Source organism: Pseudophryne corroboree, chromosome 1, assembly GCF_028390025.1.
Source record: "Pseudophryne corroboree isolate aPseCor3 chromosome 1, aPseCor3.hap2, whole genome shotgun sequence".
NCBI classification, from domain to species: Eukaryota; Metazoa; Chordata; class Amphibia; order Anura; family Myobatrachidae; genus Pseudophryne; species Pseudophryne corroboree.
The window spans coordinates 49,041,201-49,062,467 of record NC_086444.1 but is presented as its reverse complement, the minus strand read 5'-3'; the positions used below and the strand labels follow the sequence as shown (position 1 = coordinate 49,062,467).

The following is a 21,267-nucleotide window of genomic DNA, read 5'->3' as shown; positions in this document are numbered from 1 at the left end:
CAAATATCTTGATCCTGTATAAATGAAGAATGGTGACAACAGTAGTTTCTGTAGCAAGTTGATACTACAGATACCCCTTGAAGTGCATCCCGTGTCTGCAACAGAAGTGGTACTGTGCCTTTGTCCATACAGCACATACAGTAGGATACGCACTGAGAATTGTATCTGATGTGCAAACCAAGAGAGGTGATACCGTGCCGTTAGTCCTCTTTGAAGATCAGGAACATACAGGTAGGAAAATGAGAATGTACTTGCAATCATCACTTTCTATCCGGTGCCATTTGTAAAACATTTTACCGATTCTGAAACATTTTCATTTAATATGGCTATATAGGGTAAAATTATATTTTCAATGAAATACCACGATAGGGAATTCCATTAAACGCAATAAACTGCCTGTCATCGCTGCAATGCCCAGCTGTGCACATATATCGCCCAACTACGGTAGCACCGACATGGTGTGCTGGCAGATGCGATGTGTTATTCCGGAACAGAACATCGCATCAATGGCCCATTCTAGAACGGCACATCTTGTCGATGTGGGGAAATTAATTCCATTCCCCGCATAGCTTTTTTTCTTTGTTCACAAATAAAGTACCATTAAAACATGCATCCGATTATTTTCTTTGCTGTCCTTCTCAGATTATTACATCCTTCTAAAAATATATCTGGTGTCTAGAAAATCTGTCTGCCAGATAGACAGACACAGACTCTCGTATGTAGGTAGAAGGGGGGAGAGAAGAAGGGAAATATTTTAAAGTACACAATGCAGTAGAGCTCAGAAATGGTTTAAAAGCCTTTCTGCTCGCTTTCCCATGCGCCATGTGACTGTGGTTGCCATGGTAGCCCATAACACTGTGCAGTATTATGAATGAGTAATAGCAACATGAAGAAACAAACTAAGAAAAAAGATTACCGTATATACTAGAGTATAAGTCGACCTGAATATAAGCTGAGGCACCTAATTTTACCACAAAAACCTGGGAAAACTTATTGACTCGAGTATAAGCCTACGGTGGGAAATGCAGCTCTAGCCGTACACAGCCCTCATAGTGCCAGATATGCCCCCACAGTGCCAGATGTGCCCGATATGCCCTCATGCTGCCAGATATGCCCCACAGTGCCAGATATGCCAGATATGCCCTCATGCTGCCACATATGCCCCACAGTGCCAGATATGCCCTCATGCTGCCAGATATGCCCCACAATGCCAGATATGCCCTCATGCTGCCAGATATGCCCCACAATGCCAGATGTGCCAGATATGCCCCACAGTGCCAGATATGCCCTCATGCTGCCAGATATGCCCCACAATGCCAGATGTGCCAGATATGCCCCACAGTGCCAGATATGCCCTCATGCTGCCAGATATGCCCCACAATGCCAGATGTGCCAGATATGCCCCCACAATGCCAGATGTGCCAGATATGCCCCACAGTGGCAGATATGCCCTCATGCTTCCAGATATGCCCCACAGTGCCAGATGTGCCAGATATGCCCTCATGCTGCCAGATATGCCCCACAATGCCAGATGTGCCAGATATGCCCCACAGTACCAGATATGCTCTCATGCTTCCAGATATGCCCCACAGTGCCAGATGTGCCAGATATGCCCCACAGTGCCAGCTATGCCCCACAGTGCCAGTTACTTACCCTCCGGTTCGTGCACTTCCTTTAACACACACACGCCGCTGCCGCCGGAGACGCAGGAGGGACACAGGAGAGCCGCGCGCTGTGCCCTCCGTGTCCCTCCTAAATACTGACTCGAGTATAAGTCGAAGGGGCTTTTTCAGCGCAAAAAAAAGTGCTGAAAAGGTCGGCTTATACTCGAGTATATACGGTAATAACCAAAATTCTTCTTAAAGCTATGCTTACCACACAAAAATGTCATGCATCTATACAAGTAGAACAGATGCAACATATTAATTGGTAACCAGCATGTTAGTTAATTGGTAACCAGTGCTGCTAACGATATGGTCACAGGGTATGTAAATCTCTGTCTGTGATCAGTGTAGTAAGTCTCAAACAGAATACTTGAACTACAATAACAAAACATGAAATAATACTAACACCTATTATATTTTATTATATTATATTATATTATAGTGTAGTGGATCTCAAATGCACTCCTCAAGGAGCACTAATGCTCCAGGTTTTAAGTATATCCATGCTTGGCCACAGGTGACTTGTACCTTAGTCAACATGATTTAACCATCTACGCTGAGCCATGGATATACTTAAAACCTGGCCTGTTAGTGCTCCTTGCTGACTGAGTTTGGGAACCTCTCTGCATGATATGCTATGGGGAATTGATCAATTCAACAATCCGCAAAGCAAACAGTCACAAATATGCTGTTGGTTCTTATCAGATGTCAGTACGGGATCGCATTTCATGTACAATGTCATTTGTGAGACTTTAAATAAGACTCCAGATCACAGAGGTTAATTGCAACACCTCCGGCCACTTCTGGAACAGCAAAGCGCTATCCCCTGACTCTGAAGTCTCCAGAGAAGGAGAAGGACGGGTTGTTTTACCGAAAAGTGCGAGATTAGTAATCAGCGGCGTCGGCGACACGCTAAATGCAGTAGCCTTGTACGCCACACGCCAAAACAACACTTAAAACAACATATAATAAATCACTGTATGACTTATCAGGGTGACTGCAATCTGTGACTATCAGGGCATGGTGGAGTGAAAGCTTATTCTACACCAGGTCTTCGTTAATAAAGTCCTCAATTAGCAGATGCAGTCTTAAGGGTCCTACACACTGGCCGATTTTCTGAAAGATATGAACGATCTCGTTCATAAATGAACGAGAACTCGTTCATATCTTTCAGTGTGGAGGCTCCAGCGATGAACGATGCGCGTCCCCGCGCTCGTTCATCGCTGGTCTCCCGTCGGCTGTGCATGCAGGCCAATATGGACGATCTCGTCCATATTTGCCTGCACTTCAATGCAGCCGCGTGACGGGGGGAGTCGTCACTGCCCCCCCGCCGCCGGGTCGCTCGTTGGCCGTATCCGCCATTGGAGCTGCTCGGCGGCGGGTCGGCCAGTGAGTAGGGCCCCTTAGCCGACACCACATAATGCAACATAAATACAAACAGTCCTTTACAGCTGCTCATAGTCCCCATTACTATGACCTGTCTGTTATACCCACATTACACCGTGCAAGTTTACATTCTGACATCCAATAATAATTAATTACAATTATATCCTGATAATGTCTATTAATGTAGAAGTTACGACGTGGGTAGTCCCCCTCCTGTGGATCAGCTGTTTATTAATAGCGGCCGCCGAGATGCTCAATCCGGCCCTGCACACAAGGGGTCATTTTTGTCACCAGTCAAGTTTGTCTTTGACGTATGAGATGAAACAAGAGAATACATGGAAAGAACATGCAAACTCCACACATTCTCATGCCAATAAGCAACATGTTGCTCATCTTAATTAAATTTTTAGCATTACATTGTTCCAGCTACACACAGTGTACCGCTGACATTACTGGTCTATAATTTTCGCAGGCTGGTAATTAGTTGTGCCAAATTCTCGGCTATGCAAAACATTTTTGATCACAGCCTTTGTTTTCTTTGTTTTTTTAATGGGGAATTACAAAACATTTAGAACATTTTAGGAGAAGTAATATGACATTTAAACATTGCTTTAAAAAAAAAATAGGATAATAAAATGATTACAGTTACATGCGGATGTGTCTCCATACACCTTTGCTGTAGTCACGCCCAGTCCCGTAATAGTGTCCTGTTCTGGCCCCACCCCCTAACTCAGCGACATGATGTCACACCTAGGTAGCCAGGCCACCAGCACACCCCTAGTTACGGCCCTGGACGCGTTAAGTTGAAAATCTATTTCACAAAGGTTCCGATATAAGCGACCACAGCTATTTTTCTGGCCACGTTCATGTTGTACGTATGTTATACTAAAAGTCGCAACCTAGCATCCCCGGACATTGGCCCTCATTCCGAGTTGTTCGCTCGGTATTTTTCATCGCATCGCAGTGAAAATCCGCTTAGTACGCATGCGCAATGTTCGCACTGCGACTGCGCCAAGTAACTTTACTATGAAGAAAGTAATTTTACTCACGGCTTTTTCTTCGCTCCGGCGATCGTAATGTGATTGACAGGAAATGGGTGTTACTGGGCGGAAACACGGCGTTTCAGGGGCGTGTGGCTGAAAACGCTACCGTTTCCGGAAAAAACGCAGGAGTGGCCGGGGAAACGGTGGGAGTGCCTGGGCGAACGCTGGGTGTGTTTGTGACGTCAACCAGGAACGACAAGCACTGAACTGATCGCACAGGCAGAGTAAGTCTGAAGCTACTCTGAAACTGCTAAGTAGTTAGTAATCGCAATATTGCGAATACATCGGTCGCAATTTTAAGAAGCTAAGATTCACTCCCAGTAGGCGGCGGCTTAGCGTGTGTAACTCTGCTAAATTCGCCTTGCGACCGATCAACTCGGAATGAGGGCCCTTATGAGGACCTAGAGGGTAATTCAGAGTTGATCGCAGCAGCAAATTTGTTAGCAGTTGGGCAAAACCAAGTGCACTGCAGGTGGGGCAGATGTAACATGTGCAGAGAGAGTTAGATGTGGGTGGGTTATTTTGTTTCTGTGCAGGGTAAATACTGGCTGCTTTATTTTTACACTGCAATTTAGATTTCAGTTTGAACACACCACACCCAAATCTAACTCTCTCTGCACATGTTACATCTGCCCCCCCTGCAGTGCACATGGTTTTGCCCAACTCCTAACAAATTTGCTGCTGCGATCAACTCTGAATTAGGCCCCATGTATGTGGCTATGATGCAGCTGAGATGTAATATTTTGGAAAAAGTACCCCGTGCTACCCATGGTGGAGCGTGGTATCCGAATGAAAGGTCGACAGTCTACACCATATGGTTGACATGTATTAGGCCGACAGTTGCAAAAGGTTGTCAGATTCAAAAGGTCGAAAATGTGACAATGGTTGACACACAGATGGTCGACACAAGTTTTTTTTTTTTCTAATGTTTCCCAAGTTTTGCTTAATTTACTATCAACGTGGACTACGGCTGGGAATATTAACCGTTGGCGAGCGTAGGGGTAAGGGAGTGACTCCACGTTTCCACTGATTGTGTTGACATATGTTGAAACATACAAAATAACACCCGAAAAATAAAATAAAATAAAAAACAGTGTCACCCATTTCTGTGTCGACATTTGTCATGTCGACCACTTGTACCTGTTGCCCTTACCCACTGTCTACTTTTTACCTGTCAATCTTTTGTCCCTGCCGAACTAATGCATGTCGACCATTTGATGTCGACCCAATGACTACCAAGACACTGTAGATCTTTGTATACCACACCACGGTATATAGAGCAGTATATTCCGTTGCGCTTTACAATCTGAACAACATTAATAGAACAAATTTGGGGGGAAACAGACAGACATAGAGGTAGGAAGGTAACGTGATCCATCACCCAGACTGCAGTGTTAGGAGAACACCCATACTCGGACGTGCTACACACAGCGGCGGCCCACCGGAGAGGCCAGAGACCGGCCATATACCTGACATATGTCTAATATACACCAGGCGTAAGGAGGGGTCATTTGTGGAGGAACAGGTTGACATGTTTTAGGTCGACATGACAAAAGGTCGACATGATATTTTCACATTTTAAAAAAAACTTTTGAACTTTTTCATGCTTTACGATCCACGTGGACTACAACTGGGAACGGTAACCTGTGCCGAGCGCAGCAGTAGCGGAGGGAGGCACCTTGCCCGAAGCATGGCGAGCGAAGCGAGGGGACACGGTGCACTAATTGGGGTTACCGGTCACTCTACGGAGAAAACGACAACAACAAATTTTAAAAAACTCATGTCGACCTTTTGTCCTGTCAACCTTGTACAAGTCGACCTACAGACCATGCCGACTTAGAAACCCTGTCGACCTACTTACTGTGGACCAATAGTGGTCGATCTAGACACAGTCGACCTAAGTGTGGTCGACCCTATGATCCACACCCGTTACAGGCTGTCTTTGAAAAATGACAGTACGGAGTTGGTTGGCTGGTACTTTGGGCCAGATGTACTAAACCTTGAAGAGGGACCCTTAGTAAATGTACCCCATGGTGTTTGTGCCAGTCTGTAGGGGTCTATGTACTGAGCCTTGGAGAGAGATACAGTGGACGGAGATTTCGGGGAGATGTACTGAGCCTTAGAGAGAGATAAAGTGAACACAAAGTACCAGCCAATCAGCTCCTAACTGCCAAGTTACAGGCTGCATTTGAAAAATAACAGGAGCTGGTTTGGTTGGTACTTTATCTCTCTTCACTGGGTCTGGGACTGAGGGTCGACAGCACAATGGGTCGACACACCTTAGGTCGACGCCAATTGGTCGACACACCTTAGGTCAACATGGGCAAAATGTCGACATGGCCAAAAGGTCGACAGGAACAAGGTCAGCATGGAAAAAGGTCGACATGAGTTTTTTATGTTTATTTGGTGTCGTTTTCTTTGTAGAGTGACCGGGAACCCCAATTAGTGCACCGCGTCCCCTCGCATGGCTCGCTTCGCTCGCCATGCTTCGGGCATGGTGCCTTCGCTCCGCTACCGCTTCGCTCGGCACACTTTACCGTTCCAATCGCAGTCCACGTGGATCGTTAAGTATGAAAAGGTTCAAAAAAAGAAACAAATCGTGAAAATCTCATGTCGACCTTTTTCCATGTCGACCTTGTTCCTGTCGACCTTTTGTCCATGTCGACCTTTTGTCCATGTCGACATAAGGTGTGTCGATCAATTGGTGTCGACCTAAGGTATGTCGACCTTTGTGCTGTCGACCTGGAGTCCGGATACCATTTACTAAGGTGGGAGTTTTTTAGAACTAGTGATGTTGCCCATAGCAACCAATCAGATTCTACTTAACATTTATCAAGCTGCTTCTAGAAGATAATAGATAGAATCTGATTGGTTGCTATAGGCAACATCGCCAGTTCTAAAAAAACTCACACCTTAGTAAATTTACCCCCGCGTGTTTCCAACAGAACGTTGCTAATGGGAATAATCTTACGGAGTATATAAAAATAAATAAGATTAACAGAAGCTCTTTGAGATAGATAAAAGGATTATGGGACAGAGGGGCTGATTCAGACCTGATCGATACTGCGCGTGTTCACACAGCAGCGATCAGGTCTGAAGTGCGCATGCGCTGGCGTCGCAGTGTGCCGGCGCATGGCAGACAGCTGACGGCTGTCTCAGCCCTGCGATCGCCTCTGCCTGATTGACAGGCAGAGGCGGTCGGTGGGCGGCGTTTGGCCGCCGTTTAGGGAGCGCGGCCTGGGCAACGCAAGCGTGCCCGGACCATTGGGGGGCAGGCCATGGTGGCTGCATGACATCACACGCAGCCGCTGCGACCCCGGCTGCGACGAGTAGCTCCCTGCCAGCGCGCAGGAGTTGCGCTGGCCGGGAGCTACTCCTACAGTACAAAAGCATCGCCGCTGTGCGATACTTTTGTACTTGTACGACGGGGTAGGGCAATGACATGCGGGGCGGGCTAGCCCTGTGCTGGGCGTCCCCCCGCATGTCCGGGAAGCTGATCATAGATGTGATAAATTTAGCACAGCTACGATCAGGTCTGAATTACCCCAAGAGAGCAAAACTACGGCACTGAGAATGCACATATTTAGTTGTCTATAGCTAATGTAGCCTTAGCAGGAGCTTGGTGACGTTGTATAGTATCCTGTAGTTGATATACACTAAAAGGAAATGGGGAAATTAATGATACGGTAATTTAACATTCTCATTGATTTAATTGGACAGAGCAGAGTAATGTAACTTTTATTATATAACTTTACTCAGAAACTCAACTTTGTTGTTTGATAAATACAATTCTTGGAAGTGTCGTCCTGGGATACTGTACATTACGCCTAAGATAGAATGTCAGCTCACGTGTTAGTGTGCAGCTATTAAGATCTTGCTTGTCCGGCTTCCTCTTGGTGACATTACGAAGTATTGGCAAGAATTCCATCCCAAACTACAAATATTAGCTTTGGGTGGCGATTACTGAAATTGGATAACACACAAAGTTTTATTTACTGTAGTTTCCATGCAACATTGCCCTAATCTAGTGGGTTCCACCAAAGGCTTCACTTTACAATCCTCTTTCCTAATATAGGGGGTCATTCCGAGTTGATCGTAGCTGTGCAAAATTTTGCACAGCTACGATCTTCTTCCCTGACATGCGGGGGGGCGCCCAGCACAGGCTAGTCCGCCCCGCATGACAGTCCGGCCCCCCCTCACAGAAGTGCAAAGGCATCGCACAGCGGCGATGCCTTTGCACTTCAGGAGTAACTCCCGGCCAGCGCAGCTTTAGCGTGCTGGCCGGGAGCTACTCCTCGCTCCCTGGCCCGCAGCGGCTGCGTGTGACGTCACGCAGCCGCTACGGCCAGCCCCCCGTTCAGTCCGGCCACGCCTGCGTTGGCCGGACCGCACCTACGAAACGGCAGCCAAACGCGGCCGTTTCGCCCCCTCCCGCCCAGCGATCGCCTCTGCCTGTCAAACAGGCAGAGGCGATCGCTGTCCTGCTACGGCCGTCGGCCGTCCCGCATGCGCAGGCGCACAAAGGCGCCGGCGCATGCGCAGCAGGGACCCGTTCGCTCTGCTGCGTAAAAATGCAGCGAGCGAACGGGTCGGAATGAGCCCCATAATTTACCAGATTCCAGTGCATGGGAAGCAAATGGTATTAAGAGGAGATGGGTGTGGTATGGAGGGTCTGCAGGTCGACATGAGTTTTTTATGAGGGTTTTGTGTCGTTTTCTCCGTACAGTGACCGGGAACCCCAATTAGTGCACCGTGTCCCCTCGCATGGCTCGCTGCTTCGGGCAAGGTGCCGCACTCCGCTACTGCTGCGCTCGGCACAGGTTACTATTCCCAATCGTAGGCCACAGGGATCGTTAGGTATAAAAAAGTTTTAAAAAAAAGTGAAAAACTCATGTCGACCTTTTGACCTGTCCACCTAGAACATGTCAACCTAGAGACCCTGTCGACCTAGGAACCCTGTCGATCTAGTTACTGTCAACCAATAGTAGTCGACCTAGAGACCGGATACCGTTGAGACTACGCTGGTGGTTTTAAAAAAGGCTCACCAAAAATCAGCAGCGCCAGAAACAACAGGGCACCTGGCCCAGGGCCCCCCACACATAGCCACATCACCAGCACAGGTCTGGCCCGAGGGGAGGCAGGGCGCAGGCTGCAATAAATGATGTTGCAGCAGGTGGGAAGGACAAGGAAATGGAATAAGAAGATCCCAGGTAGAATCTATTATATGGCAGCGGTGTGGAAGACGCGTCTTCAAAGATAATGCTGCAGTCTGCAGTTTCCAAAACATCACAGAGAGGGGAGTAGCAGTCGGGAAGCATTGGGGGCACTACACGGTAGCATCATGTAGACTGGGGGCACTACACGGTAGCATGATGTGGACTGGGGGCACTACACGGTAGCATGATGTGGACTGGGGGCACTACACGATAGCATGATGTGGACTGGGGGCACTACACGGTAGAATAATGTGGACTGGGGGCACTACACGGTAGCATGATGTGGACTGGGGGCACTACACGGTAGCATGATGTGGACTGGGGGCACTACACGGTAGCATGATGTGGACTGGGGGCACAGGAGAATAATGTAAACGGGGTAACTAGAGGGTATACGTTTAATTTGCAGGCTTTCGGGATCCCAGCATTCAGGATACTGACGCCGGAATCCCGACAGCCGGAATACCAGCGCAACAGGAGTATTCCCACTCATGGGTGTCCACAACACCCACAGAGTGGGAATAGAACCTGTGGTGAGCGCAGTGAGCTCGCAAGGGGACTCTTTGCGCTCGCCCTGCTTCCGGCATACTAGCAATAGGGATCCCGCTGACGGTATATTGGTGACCGGCATCCCGGCCGCTGGTAAATCATACTGAATCCAACTAGAGGCATGGTGTGGCATAATGTGAACTGGGGGCACTACAGTGTAGTATAATGTGGTGTGTGGCACAGGTCATACTGTGAACTGGGGGAACTGGAGGCATTGTGTGGCATAATGTGGACTATGGGCACAGGGGAATAATGTAAACTGGGGGCACTGTGTAGCATAATGTGAACTGGGGCACTACAGTGTAACATAATGTGGTCTGGGGCACAGGGCATAATGTGTACTGTGGGAACTGGGGACATTGTGTAGCATAATGTTGACTAGGGGCACAGGGGAATAATGTAAACTGGGGGAACTGGGGGCACTGTGTGGCATAATGTGAACTGGGGGCACTACAGTGTAGCATAATGTGGTCTGGGGCACGGGGCATAATGTGAACTGGGGGTATAGTGTGGCATAATGTGAACTGGGGGTACTAAAGTGTGGCATAATGTGAACTGGGGGCCCTACAGTGTAGCATAATGTGGTGTGGGGCACAGGGCATAAGGTGTACTGTGGGAACTGGGGGCATTGTGTGGCCTAATGTGGACTCGGGGCACAGGGGATAATGTAAACTGGGGCACTGTGTGGCATAATGTGAACTGGGGCACTACAGTGTAACATAATGTTGTCTGGGGCACAGGGCATAAGGTGTACTGTGGGAACTGGGGGCATTGTGTGGCCTAATGTGGACTCGTGGCACAGGGGAATAATGTAAACTGGGGGCACTGTGTGGCATAATGTGAACTGGGGGCACTACAGTGTAGCATAATGTGGTCTGGGGCACGAGGCATAATGTGAACCGGGGGTATAGTGTGGCATAATGTGAACTGGGGGTACTAAAGTGTGGCATAATGTGAACTGGGGGCCCTACAGTGTAGCATAATGTTGTGTGGGGCACAGGGCATAAGGTGTACTGTGGGAACTGGGGGCATTGTGTGGCCTAATGTGGACTCGGGGCACAGGGGATAATGTAAACTGGGGGCACTGTGTGGCATAATGTGAACTGGAGGCACTACAGTGTAGAATAATGTGGTCTGGGGCACGGGGCATAATGTGAACTGGGGGTATTGTGTGGCATAATGTGAACTGGGGCACTACAGTGTAGCATAATGTGGACTGGGGGCACTACAGTGTAGCATAATGTAGACTGGGGGCGCTGACTACAGTGTAGTATAATGTTGACTGGGGGCACTACAGTGTAGCATAATGTGGACTGGGGGCACTGGGCATAATGTGAACTGGCTGCACTGTGTGAAATGATGTGGACTGGGGCACTGTGTTATAAAATGAAATGGGCCACTACAGTGTGTTCAGTGATTTTGTGGCACTGGAAGTCTTTACACATTACACTGTTTAGTTTAGTAACCTTGCCAACATATCACTTTATTTATTACTATTTATTTATTTATTTATTTATTTATTAACAGTTTCTTATATAGCGCAGGATATTCCGTTGCGCTTTACAATTAGAACAACAGTAATAGAACAAAACTAGGCAAAAACAACAGACATAGAGGTTGGAGGGCCCTGCTCGCAAGCTCACAATCTATAGTCTTTGACAATTTCACTGATAGGAGCCCCCACAAATTTATTCCAAGAGGCCCCCACAATCCACCCCTGCGAACGAGACTGGAGGCACTGTAAGTAGAACTTTGTACTTTACCTACTGGGTGGAGATATCCTAAAGACATCAGTCCTTGACCTGTTTCAAGGACTTCCTCAGCCAGAGTTAGCCAATGCACCAGGTCAGGTAGTGCAATGCAGGACAACGCCCCACTGACCCCCGGGTTGCAAACAATGACTCTTACCAGTTACTGTGAACAAATTCTTACTCTCATGGTTTACAATGTAACTTGTATTCCTTATCATTACCAGTGACTGAATGCAGCTTAGGAAACAGTCCTATCTCCAAGCAAACAGTCTATTTCCGTGTGATGAAAGTTCTCCGTGGTAGAAAGCGATTTCTTTCAAATACGTCCCAGGAAGGTTATCACTCAGGCCGCTAGTATACTTGAAAGAAAGATAAAGGCAGCGCTGGAAGCATACCAGACTCGTCACCCTGGTTATAAATGTATATTTCTATAGAGATACCATGATCAATCTGCACATAATGTTATACTGACATGTCCAGGTCAGACACAGATATTATCTTTACTACAGCACTTCTAGTTTCCAAACAAAGTATTGTACAGCAGGCTTCCGTGTAATGAGAGGAATGTGTCTCAGGAGCTGACTGAACAGCACTTACCCCTGTAACACACCAGATGTACTAAGCAGTGATAAAAGTGGAGAAGTGAGCCAGTGGAGAAGTTGCCCATGGCAACCAATCAGCTGCTCTGTTTACTTTTATAATATGCAAATTATAAATGTTACGTCAAAGCTCATTGGTTGCCATGGGCAACTTCTCCACCGGCTCACTTCTGGGGCTTTTATCACTGCTTAGTATCTCCCAAGCTACAGATGGTTCCACTGTTACATCTTCTGACTGTTGTGTGGTCATCTACATATCACCCGGGTAAAGATGGAAAGCTGAGACTCCATAGGGTCCAATACAGTGTTTAGGGTGGAGGAACGATGATAAGTCACATACAGGTGCAGGTTATGCGGAAACCCTGATTGCCGCCAGGAGCGTTTGTAGGGTTTGCTGGGCATTGTGGTGCACCGGGCTTACACTCACATAAACTGCAGACAATTCAATGGCAGTGGAATCTTTATATAGATAATAAGCGGAAGTGGCATAGTGGTCACTCTATATAAATATATATATATATATATATATATACATACATACATACATACATACATATGCAGTGCATTGCTAAAGTATTCACTTTGCATTATTCATGTTTTGTTGCCTCACAACCTGGAAGTAAAATGGATTGTTTGAAGGTTTGCATCATTTCATTCTCAGAACATGCCTTATTGTGAAGCAAACAACAAATAGGACAAAATAACAGAAACCTTCAGCGTGCAGAACTATTCACCCCCCTAAAGTCAGTACTTTGTAGAGCCACCTTTTGCGGCAATTACAGCTGCAAGTCGCTTTGCATAAGTCTCTGAGCTTGCCACATCTTGCCACTGGGATTTTTGCCCATTCCTCAAGGCAAAACTGCTCCAGCTCCTTCATGTTGGATGGTTTCCGCTTGTGAACAGCAATCTCCAAGTCTGACCACAGATTCTCAATTGGATTGAGATCTGGGCTTTGACTAGGCCATCCCAACACGTTTAAATGTTTCCCCTTAAACCACTCGAGTGTTGCTTTAGCAGTATGCTTCGGGTCATTGTCCTGCTGGAAGGTGAACCTCCGTCCCAGTCTCAAATCACAGGCAGACTGAAACAGGTTTTGCTCAAGAATATCCCTGTATTTAGCACCATCCGTCTTTCCCTCGACTCGAAACAGTTTCCCAATCCCTGCTGCTGAAAAACATCCCCACGCCATGATGCTGCCACCACGTTTCACTGTGGGGATGGTGTTCTTGTGGTGATGGGATCTGTTGGGTTTGCGCCAGACACAGCGTTTTCCTTGGTGGGCGAAAAGTAAAATTTTAGTGTCCTCTGAAGTGTGGGGGTCCCCAATGTGTGGAGGCTCCCAGGCAATCGCTCAGTTCTCCATCCATATAATCTAGCCCTGTGCGGCTGTAATGCGGCAGCAACTCCGGACAGCCGTTGCCAATAGTAATTTAGAGCGACTATGCGCCCATACTCTGAGTCTTACATGTTTGTGGACGCACTGCCCCCCCAATATTCCATTCCCTAGCGCAGCGGTCATCGGCTCTTACACCCACCCTATGCTGGGTACGAGAGAACCGTCTCAATCTAGAGACTGCACAACTCATGACACCCCATGACACACCTACAAATCAGCTCTCCGCACATTGTTACCGCCTAGTCGCCACCCAGAATCACCCACTTAGGGTCCGTAGAGAAACGCCTGATATCTGTGCAACTCTGATTGGCTGTCGAATCGTGAGCTAGGATTGGGTAGTGGCCGGCACTGAATGAATTCAAATACTGCCACTGCCGACCCTGTCTCTCAGTCCATAGTTGTCTGCCGGTGGTCCCGATCAACGCTACTGCCACCTGGAGCCCCTTTCGGTCCAGGCCCAGGACTAAAGTCCCGTCCGTCTGTCCCTTGATGGCGGCCCTGCATATGTATGAGACAGATGGAACCCCAATGCGTTTTGTGACTACATATTCCATTGGAGGCAAGACAGGACTGTTATTCAATTTGTATTTAAAGATCGGGCCGGCAGCGCTATATTCATAGTAAATCTATTGCAAATAGAAAATAAAAACCCTGAAGAACGGTAATGTATGTCATTGGTGTCCAAACGCATTACACAGCATATTTCACACATGTTAACGAACAATACAATGTACACCGGGCGCATGTTGCAGCAAATTACACCATCAGTAAAATCTTGAATGTTATTTTAAAGTATTCTAATTTAACATCGGATACTTTTCCACAGTTAAATAACGTTTCTAATTGAATGCTCTTATTTGACTACCTGGACTTTTAGCGACACTTACTAGTCATTCACCTCTGGTAAATCTAAAATACTACGCAAATAAAAATAAATAAAATAATAGACATTTGGCCAAAAAGAGGTCATCAAACAACCAACAGAGTATATAAGCATTTAGAGAAGACGCAAACTGTAAGTTCTCTTCTACATGCAGAACATATCAAGATACAGAAAACTGATATTCTGCAATAACTGAAATTGTACAACCGGAGAATGCATCACAGGTCCACGCAGTACAATAAATCAGTCTGGAAATCATCAAAACTGAAATGAGTGGGACCATTGAATTTATCAATGTTGTTTCAACAGGTGGACTTAAAACTCCATGGAGATGAATGGCTGCATTGAAATGAATGGGAAAGTCTCTGACTATGGAGTTTAACTGCTTCACTGCCAAGGACCAGTCTGACTTTGCAAACGGTTCTTCTCCGCAAACACCTACATATTGCAAAGTAAATTCAAGGTGCGCTGCGGGTCCCAAGATGCTTTCACACTGCATAGCGGACTTTTCCCATATGTAAATGACCTGCGTTGCTTTTAAATCCTCAAAGAATATCTATCTAGTTGAAGGAGTATTAGAAACAAAACCTTGTAAGACAACTATGCTAACCACTGTGCTACCACACCACACACATAGCCTCAGTCCTGTTAACAGTGTCGTATTTACAATGGATACAGGGTGTACAATACATACGGGCCCACAAGGGGCGTCTTCAGAGGGGAGGAGGCCGGTGTGCAGTCTCCTTCTGGGGCCCCTCCTCTCTAGCCGGTGTGCAGTCTCCTTCTGGGGCCCCTCCTCTTTAGCCGGCAGCACTCTTGACTCTGGGTGACCCTAGCGCTATCCCAGTGCGCATGTGCCGGTCTCTGGAAAAATGGCCTGGCAGCCATTTTCCCAGTGATTTTCCTACTGCGCATGTGCAAAACACCAGGAAAATGCCCGCTGCGCCATTTCCCCAGTGATTTCTGTAGAGCTGCTGCTGCAACGCCCCTGGACACACACCGCACCCATTATATATACACCAGGGGTTATAAATACGCCAGAGCGGGCACATGAGCGAAGGGGAGCTTGAGCCTGCTACCCTGGACCCACAACCGTGACACCCAGCAACATATATGTGGCCCCCTTCCTTCCTTGGGGCAGTAAGATGACTCAGACCAGCCATTGCCACAAATGTGCTGAAGATAGAACATTTTCTGGAACACTGCCAGAGGCTCTGCTATCTTCTGCGCAGGCGCCATATTTCCAGGCAAAGAGGAAACGCAAAAGACTTGAACACAGGCCTATAAATTCTTAAACCGCCGATCCATATTAAACAGAGACTACAGCCTATCAACTCCCAAGGAGCCAATGACAGCGCTGAAGACTGATTCATCTTAATATCTGGCATTGTAAAAAAATAAATCTCTATTACTTGATCGTCTTTAACGAACAAGCTGTATTTTTATGAATACTGCAAAAAAAAAAAAAAACTGCAGATAACAAAAACACGCCATCATATAAGTAATGTCCCTGATTCACCTTAGAGTTATCTAACGTCACTGACAGTCCACGGATGAACAGCTATAGCTAATATAATATAAGTGCATATCACGTATCAGACACCACATCTAGGGGAACCCTAGTGTATGGGAGTCTGGTAACTCTACACAAGCAATCTCCTCTCCACACATACTGCAAAGATGAGCACAAAGCGAACATTAATCTAATTCTTATTCTATATAAGTGTCAGATTATAACGCGTTTTTATTTTAATTTTATTTTTTTCCTTTCTGGTTTTCTGACAATACCTAATAAAAACAACACAGAGAGTAGACATGCTCCTTATAAAAGCTCATGGTATATGCAAGCACAGCAATCACCAATAATAAACAGATGATCTGCAGTAATAGTATATACTGTATATGCATAGTGTTCTGTATACTAACTGATACTACTCCCACGTGCAATGTCTGCACTAGTGCGTTTACTAGAAAGTGTCTGATCTCGGATGCAGCCACCACATCAGTAAAACATTAATACACTGTGGTGCAACACTCAGCAAAGCACAATAAACCAGATCACGCTTTACAATGACTGATGTGAACAAAACACACATGTAACATTCATGTACAAGGGCAGAAAATAGTTCTCGTGCTCATTTAGTGTCTGTTTTTGTGCTTAAAAAAATAGAGAGAGACAGAGAACGAGAGAGAAGGATAGATAGATAGATAGATAGATAGATAGATAGATAGATAGATAGATAGATAGATCACCATATCACTCTTTACAATGATTTATGTGAACAAAACACACATGTAACATTCATGGACAAGGGCAGAAAATAGTTCTCGTGCTCATTTAGTTTCTGTTTTTGTGCTTAAAAAAATAGAGAGAGACAGAGAAAGAGAGAGAAGGATAGATCGATCGATAGATAGATAGATAAACAGAAAGATAGATAGATAGATAGATAGATAGACAGACAGACAGACAGACAGACAGACCGACAGATAGATAGACCGATAGACAGACAGACAGACAGACAGACAGACAGATAGATAGATAGATAGATAGATAGATAGATAGATAGATAGATAGATAGTTAGATAGCAGAAAGATAGATCAATAGATAGATAGATAGATAGATAGATAACAGATAGATAGATAGATAGATAGACAGACAGACAGACAGATAGATAGACAGGCAGACCGACAGATAGATAGACAGACAGACAGACAGTAAGATAGATAGATAACAGATAGATAGAGAGATAGACAGACAGACAGACAGACCGACCGACCGATAGATTGATCGATAGATAGATCGATAGATAGATAGACAGACAGACAGACAGACAGACAGACCGACAGATAGATAGACCGATAGACAGACAGACAGACAGATAGATAGATAGATAGATAGATAGATAGATAGATAGATAGATAGATAGATAGATAGATAGATAGCAGAAAGATAGATCAATAGATAGATAGATAACAGATAGATAGATAGATAGATAGATAGATAGACAGACAGACAGATAGATAGATAGACAGGCAGACCGACAGATAGATAGACAGACAGACAGACAGTAAGATAGATAGATAACAGATAGATAGAGAGATAGATAGACAGACAGACAGACAGACAGACAGACCGACCGACCAATAGATTGATCGATAGATAGATAGATAGATAGATAGACAGACAGACAGACAGACAGACAGATAGATAGATAGATAGATAGATAGCAGATAGACAGACAGACAGACAGATAGATAGATAGATAGATAGATAGATAGATAGACAGACAGACAGACAGACAGACAGACAGACAGACAGATAGATAGATAGATAGATAGATAGCAGATAGACAGACAGACAGACAGATAGATAGATAGATAGATAGATAGATAGATAGATAGATAGATAGATAGATAGATAGCAGATAGATAGATAGATAGATAGATAGATAGATCAATAGAGAGATAGATTGATAGATAGATATAGAGAAAGAGAGAGCGATAGCAGATAGATAGATAGATACAGAGAGATAGATAGATAGATAGATAGATAGATAGATAGATAGATAGATACAGATAGATAGCTACAGATAGATAGATAGATAGATAGATAGATAGATAGCAGATAGATAGAGAGATCAATAGACAGACAGATAAAGATAAATAGATAGATTAATAGAGAGATAGATAGATCAATAGAGAGATAGATAGATAGATAGATAGATAGATAGATAGATAGATAGATAGATAGCAGATAGAGAGATCAATAGACAGACAGATAGAGATAAATAGATAGATCAATAGATAGATAGATAGATAGATAGATAGATAGATAGATAGATAGATAGACAGAGAGATATAGATAGATAGATCACTATTTTGCATATGAGCAGCAATCATAACGCAATATAAAACACATATATCTAACTATTAAAGGAGACGCAATTTGTAATGAGCCGCCTCTTCATTTCTAGTAGGATAAACATAACTTTATCTCGTAATTCATGAACAAAAATGATTGACTTGTTATGTGTATGATACATTACGCTACAGACTGATGCTGTCTTTATACCATCGTCGAGGTTACAGAAAGCTGTGACATATAACGCAATGAACACATTTAAATTCACTTTTGTGAATACACAGATGTAATTGTAATACATAAAATGAAGCTGAAATTGTTGCTGCTACTGTACAACCAATGAATAATGATAATCGGTTAAAAACAAACAGGCGGCAGACTATGGAGATGCCCCTCAGTTCTTTCACATTTGCTTCCAGTGTGCCTAATGACCTTTCTTTTCGCAGTTGCACCTAAAGCGTAAGTGAAATCAATGACACACATGCCACAATTCCCAGTGCGGGTGCCAGGAGCTGAAGTGGGGAAGATGTGGAGCGTGTGAAGCACTTTCCTCCCCTGGTGCAGCCCGATACGCTGGTTATCTTGTACATCACAGCACCACACTTCTGCTAATAAACAGTCTATCATCAGACGAGTCAAACCAACCAAAACACTCACCTGAAGCACGTAGTCAGCTCTCCGGACGTCTTCAGACAGGGGTACTTGGTGGTGGTGATTTTATTCTCGGAACACAGCTCCCTGTAGGACAACGACAAGAGAAACAATCATTTTAGACTTTTGATTTGTCAATATGGGAGATTGTATAGCGTTGTTCTAGCTACAGGAATACACATAGTGCGGGTAGATCAGGGTACTTTGTCATACAAAGCACACATCTTATTTTACCTGTCACACAATGAGCCTGTCTTCACTTGCTAGTTGCTACTGCTACAGAAATGTACAAACACGTATATGACTGCACTATATACTATAAAGTTCTCCTATACAGTAGTTTAACTCTGTAAGTCAAAGTTTTCCAAAAGTTGATCCCTATAAATTAGTTTTTCCACAGTTTAACCCCACACATTACAGTTGTCCAATTATTTAACCCTATTACAGTTGTTCCATAGTTTAACCCTGCAAATTAAAATGTTCCATACAGTATACACCTATACATTAGTGTTTCCAAATCTTTTAATCTTTTAATCCCATAAATTACAGTTGTCCCATATTTTCACCCTACAGGTTAAAGTTTACCCATAGTTTAACCCCTTAAATGACAGATGCCCCATATTTTCACCCTACAGGTCAAAGTTTAGCCATAGTTTAACCCCTTAAATTACAGTTGTCCCATATTTTCACCCTACAAGTCAAAGTTTAGCCATAGTTTATCCCCATAAATTACAATTGTCCTATATTTTCACCATACAGGTTAAAGTTTACCCATAGTCTCGCCTATAAGTTCAAATGTTCCCATAGTTTAACCCTGTAAATTAGTAATTCCATAGTTTAACCACATACTGTACATAACAGTTGTCCAATAGTTTAACCCTATGAGTTCAGTTTCCTATAGTTTAACCCTAGAAATGAAAAATGTTCCCATAATTCAATCGGGATCCGATCTCTAGGTTGACAGTAACCAGGTCGACACTATCTAGGTCGACCACTATTGGTCGACAGTAACTAGGTCGACGGGGTCTCCAGGTCGACATGTTCTACGTTGACAGGTCAAAAGGTCAACATGAGTTTTTCACAATTTTTTTATTATTTTTGAACCTTTTCATACTTAACGATCCACGTGGACTACGATTGGAACGGTAATCTGTGCCAAGCGAAGCGAGGCACCTTGCCCGAAGCGCGAGCCATGCGAGGGGACACGGTGCACTAATTGGGGTTCCCGATCACTGTACGAAGAAAACGACACCAAGAAAACATAAAAAACTCATGTCAACCTTTTGACCTGTCGACCTAAAGACCCTGTCGACCTAGAGACCCTGTCCACCTAGTAAGTGTCGACCAATAGTGGTCGACCTAGACACTGTCGACCTAGTTACTATCTACCTTCCATATCACACCCAATTTAATCGTATAATTTAGTGTTTCCATAGTTGAATCCCAAAAATTCTAGTTATCCAATAGTTTAACCCCACAAACTACAGTTGCCCAAACGCTGTCCAGTAGTTTAACCCTTCAGAGAACAGTTTACCCATATAGCAATTTACCTTTGTCAATTCAAATATAGTGAAACCCTTTAAATTAGTTTAAACCCCTAAATTACAGTTGTCTGATTTTTTAACCCCATAATTTATAATAGTTTAACCCCTTTTATGCCACTGCATCTGTTGCTGATTGACAATCATGAAGCTATTAGGATGACTGTACATAATATCTGACAGAGATCAATGAAAAAAAGAAAAGACATCTGTTTCCAAAACGCCTTCAGATTGTTCTATGCCCTTTGATGCACCCAGGGGGGGTTGTGTTACCAGCAGGTGAGGTCAGGAGGAGGGTGACAGACAAGACCTCACCTGTAGGGAAACCCAATCCCTCAAAGACCCACCAGGTTTAATATATCAGTAACCTGAAGTCACCCACCTGTCTGCTTCCAGCTCCTCCCTGTATGTCCAAGCCTGCCCCAGGGACAGAAGCAGCAATAGGCAGCCCAGGCACAGGCAGAGCCTCCGGGCCCCTCTCTCACACATTGGCCCCTTCTCCTTGCCCCTCTGTGTTAAGTCTTCTGCTATTGCCCCTCCACCACCTCTGCAGCCCTAGTCCTCCACACACAGAAAAATGCGGAGAGGAACGGCCTACAGGGGGCGCTCAGGAGACGGCGAGAGCTGTGCAGAACCTGGAGGAGAGCTGCTGGTGACTTGGTTGAGTTTGGACTCCGACAGCTGCAGCTCAGCCCGGGGTATAATACTGGAGGCGGAGTCCTCAT

General features: G+C 45.0%; 1 protein-coding gene across 1 annotated transcript in view; it reads right to left on the bottom strand.

The window, feature by feature from the left end:
- CCBE1 (collagen and calcium binding EGF domains 1) overlaps positions 1-21,039 on the bottom strand; it is a 420,878-nt gene extending 399,839 nt beyond the window's left edge. Inside the window, exons 1-2 of the mRNA XM_063959304.1 lie at positions 20,925-21,039; positions 19,008-19,088 (exon numbers count right to left, since the gene is read on the bottom strand). Of these exons, the coding sequence (XP_063815374.1) occupies positions 19,008-19,088; positions 20,925-21,031 (188 nt within the window). The 5' untranslated portion in view covers positions 21,032-21,039. The remainder of the gene's footprint in view (positions 1-19,007; positions 19,089-20,924) is intronic.
- Between the last annotated feature and the right edge of the window lie 228 nt (positions 21,040-21,267).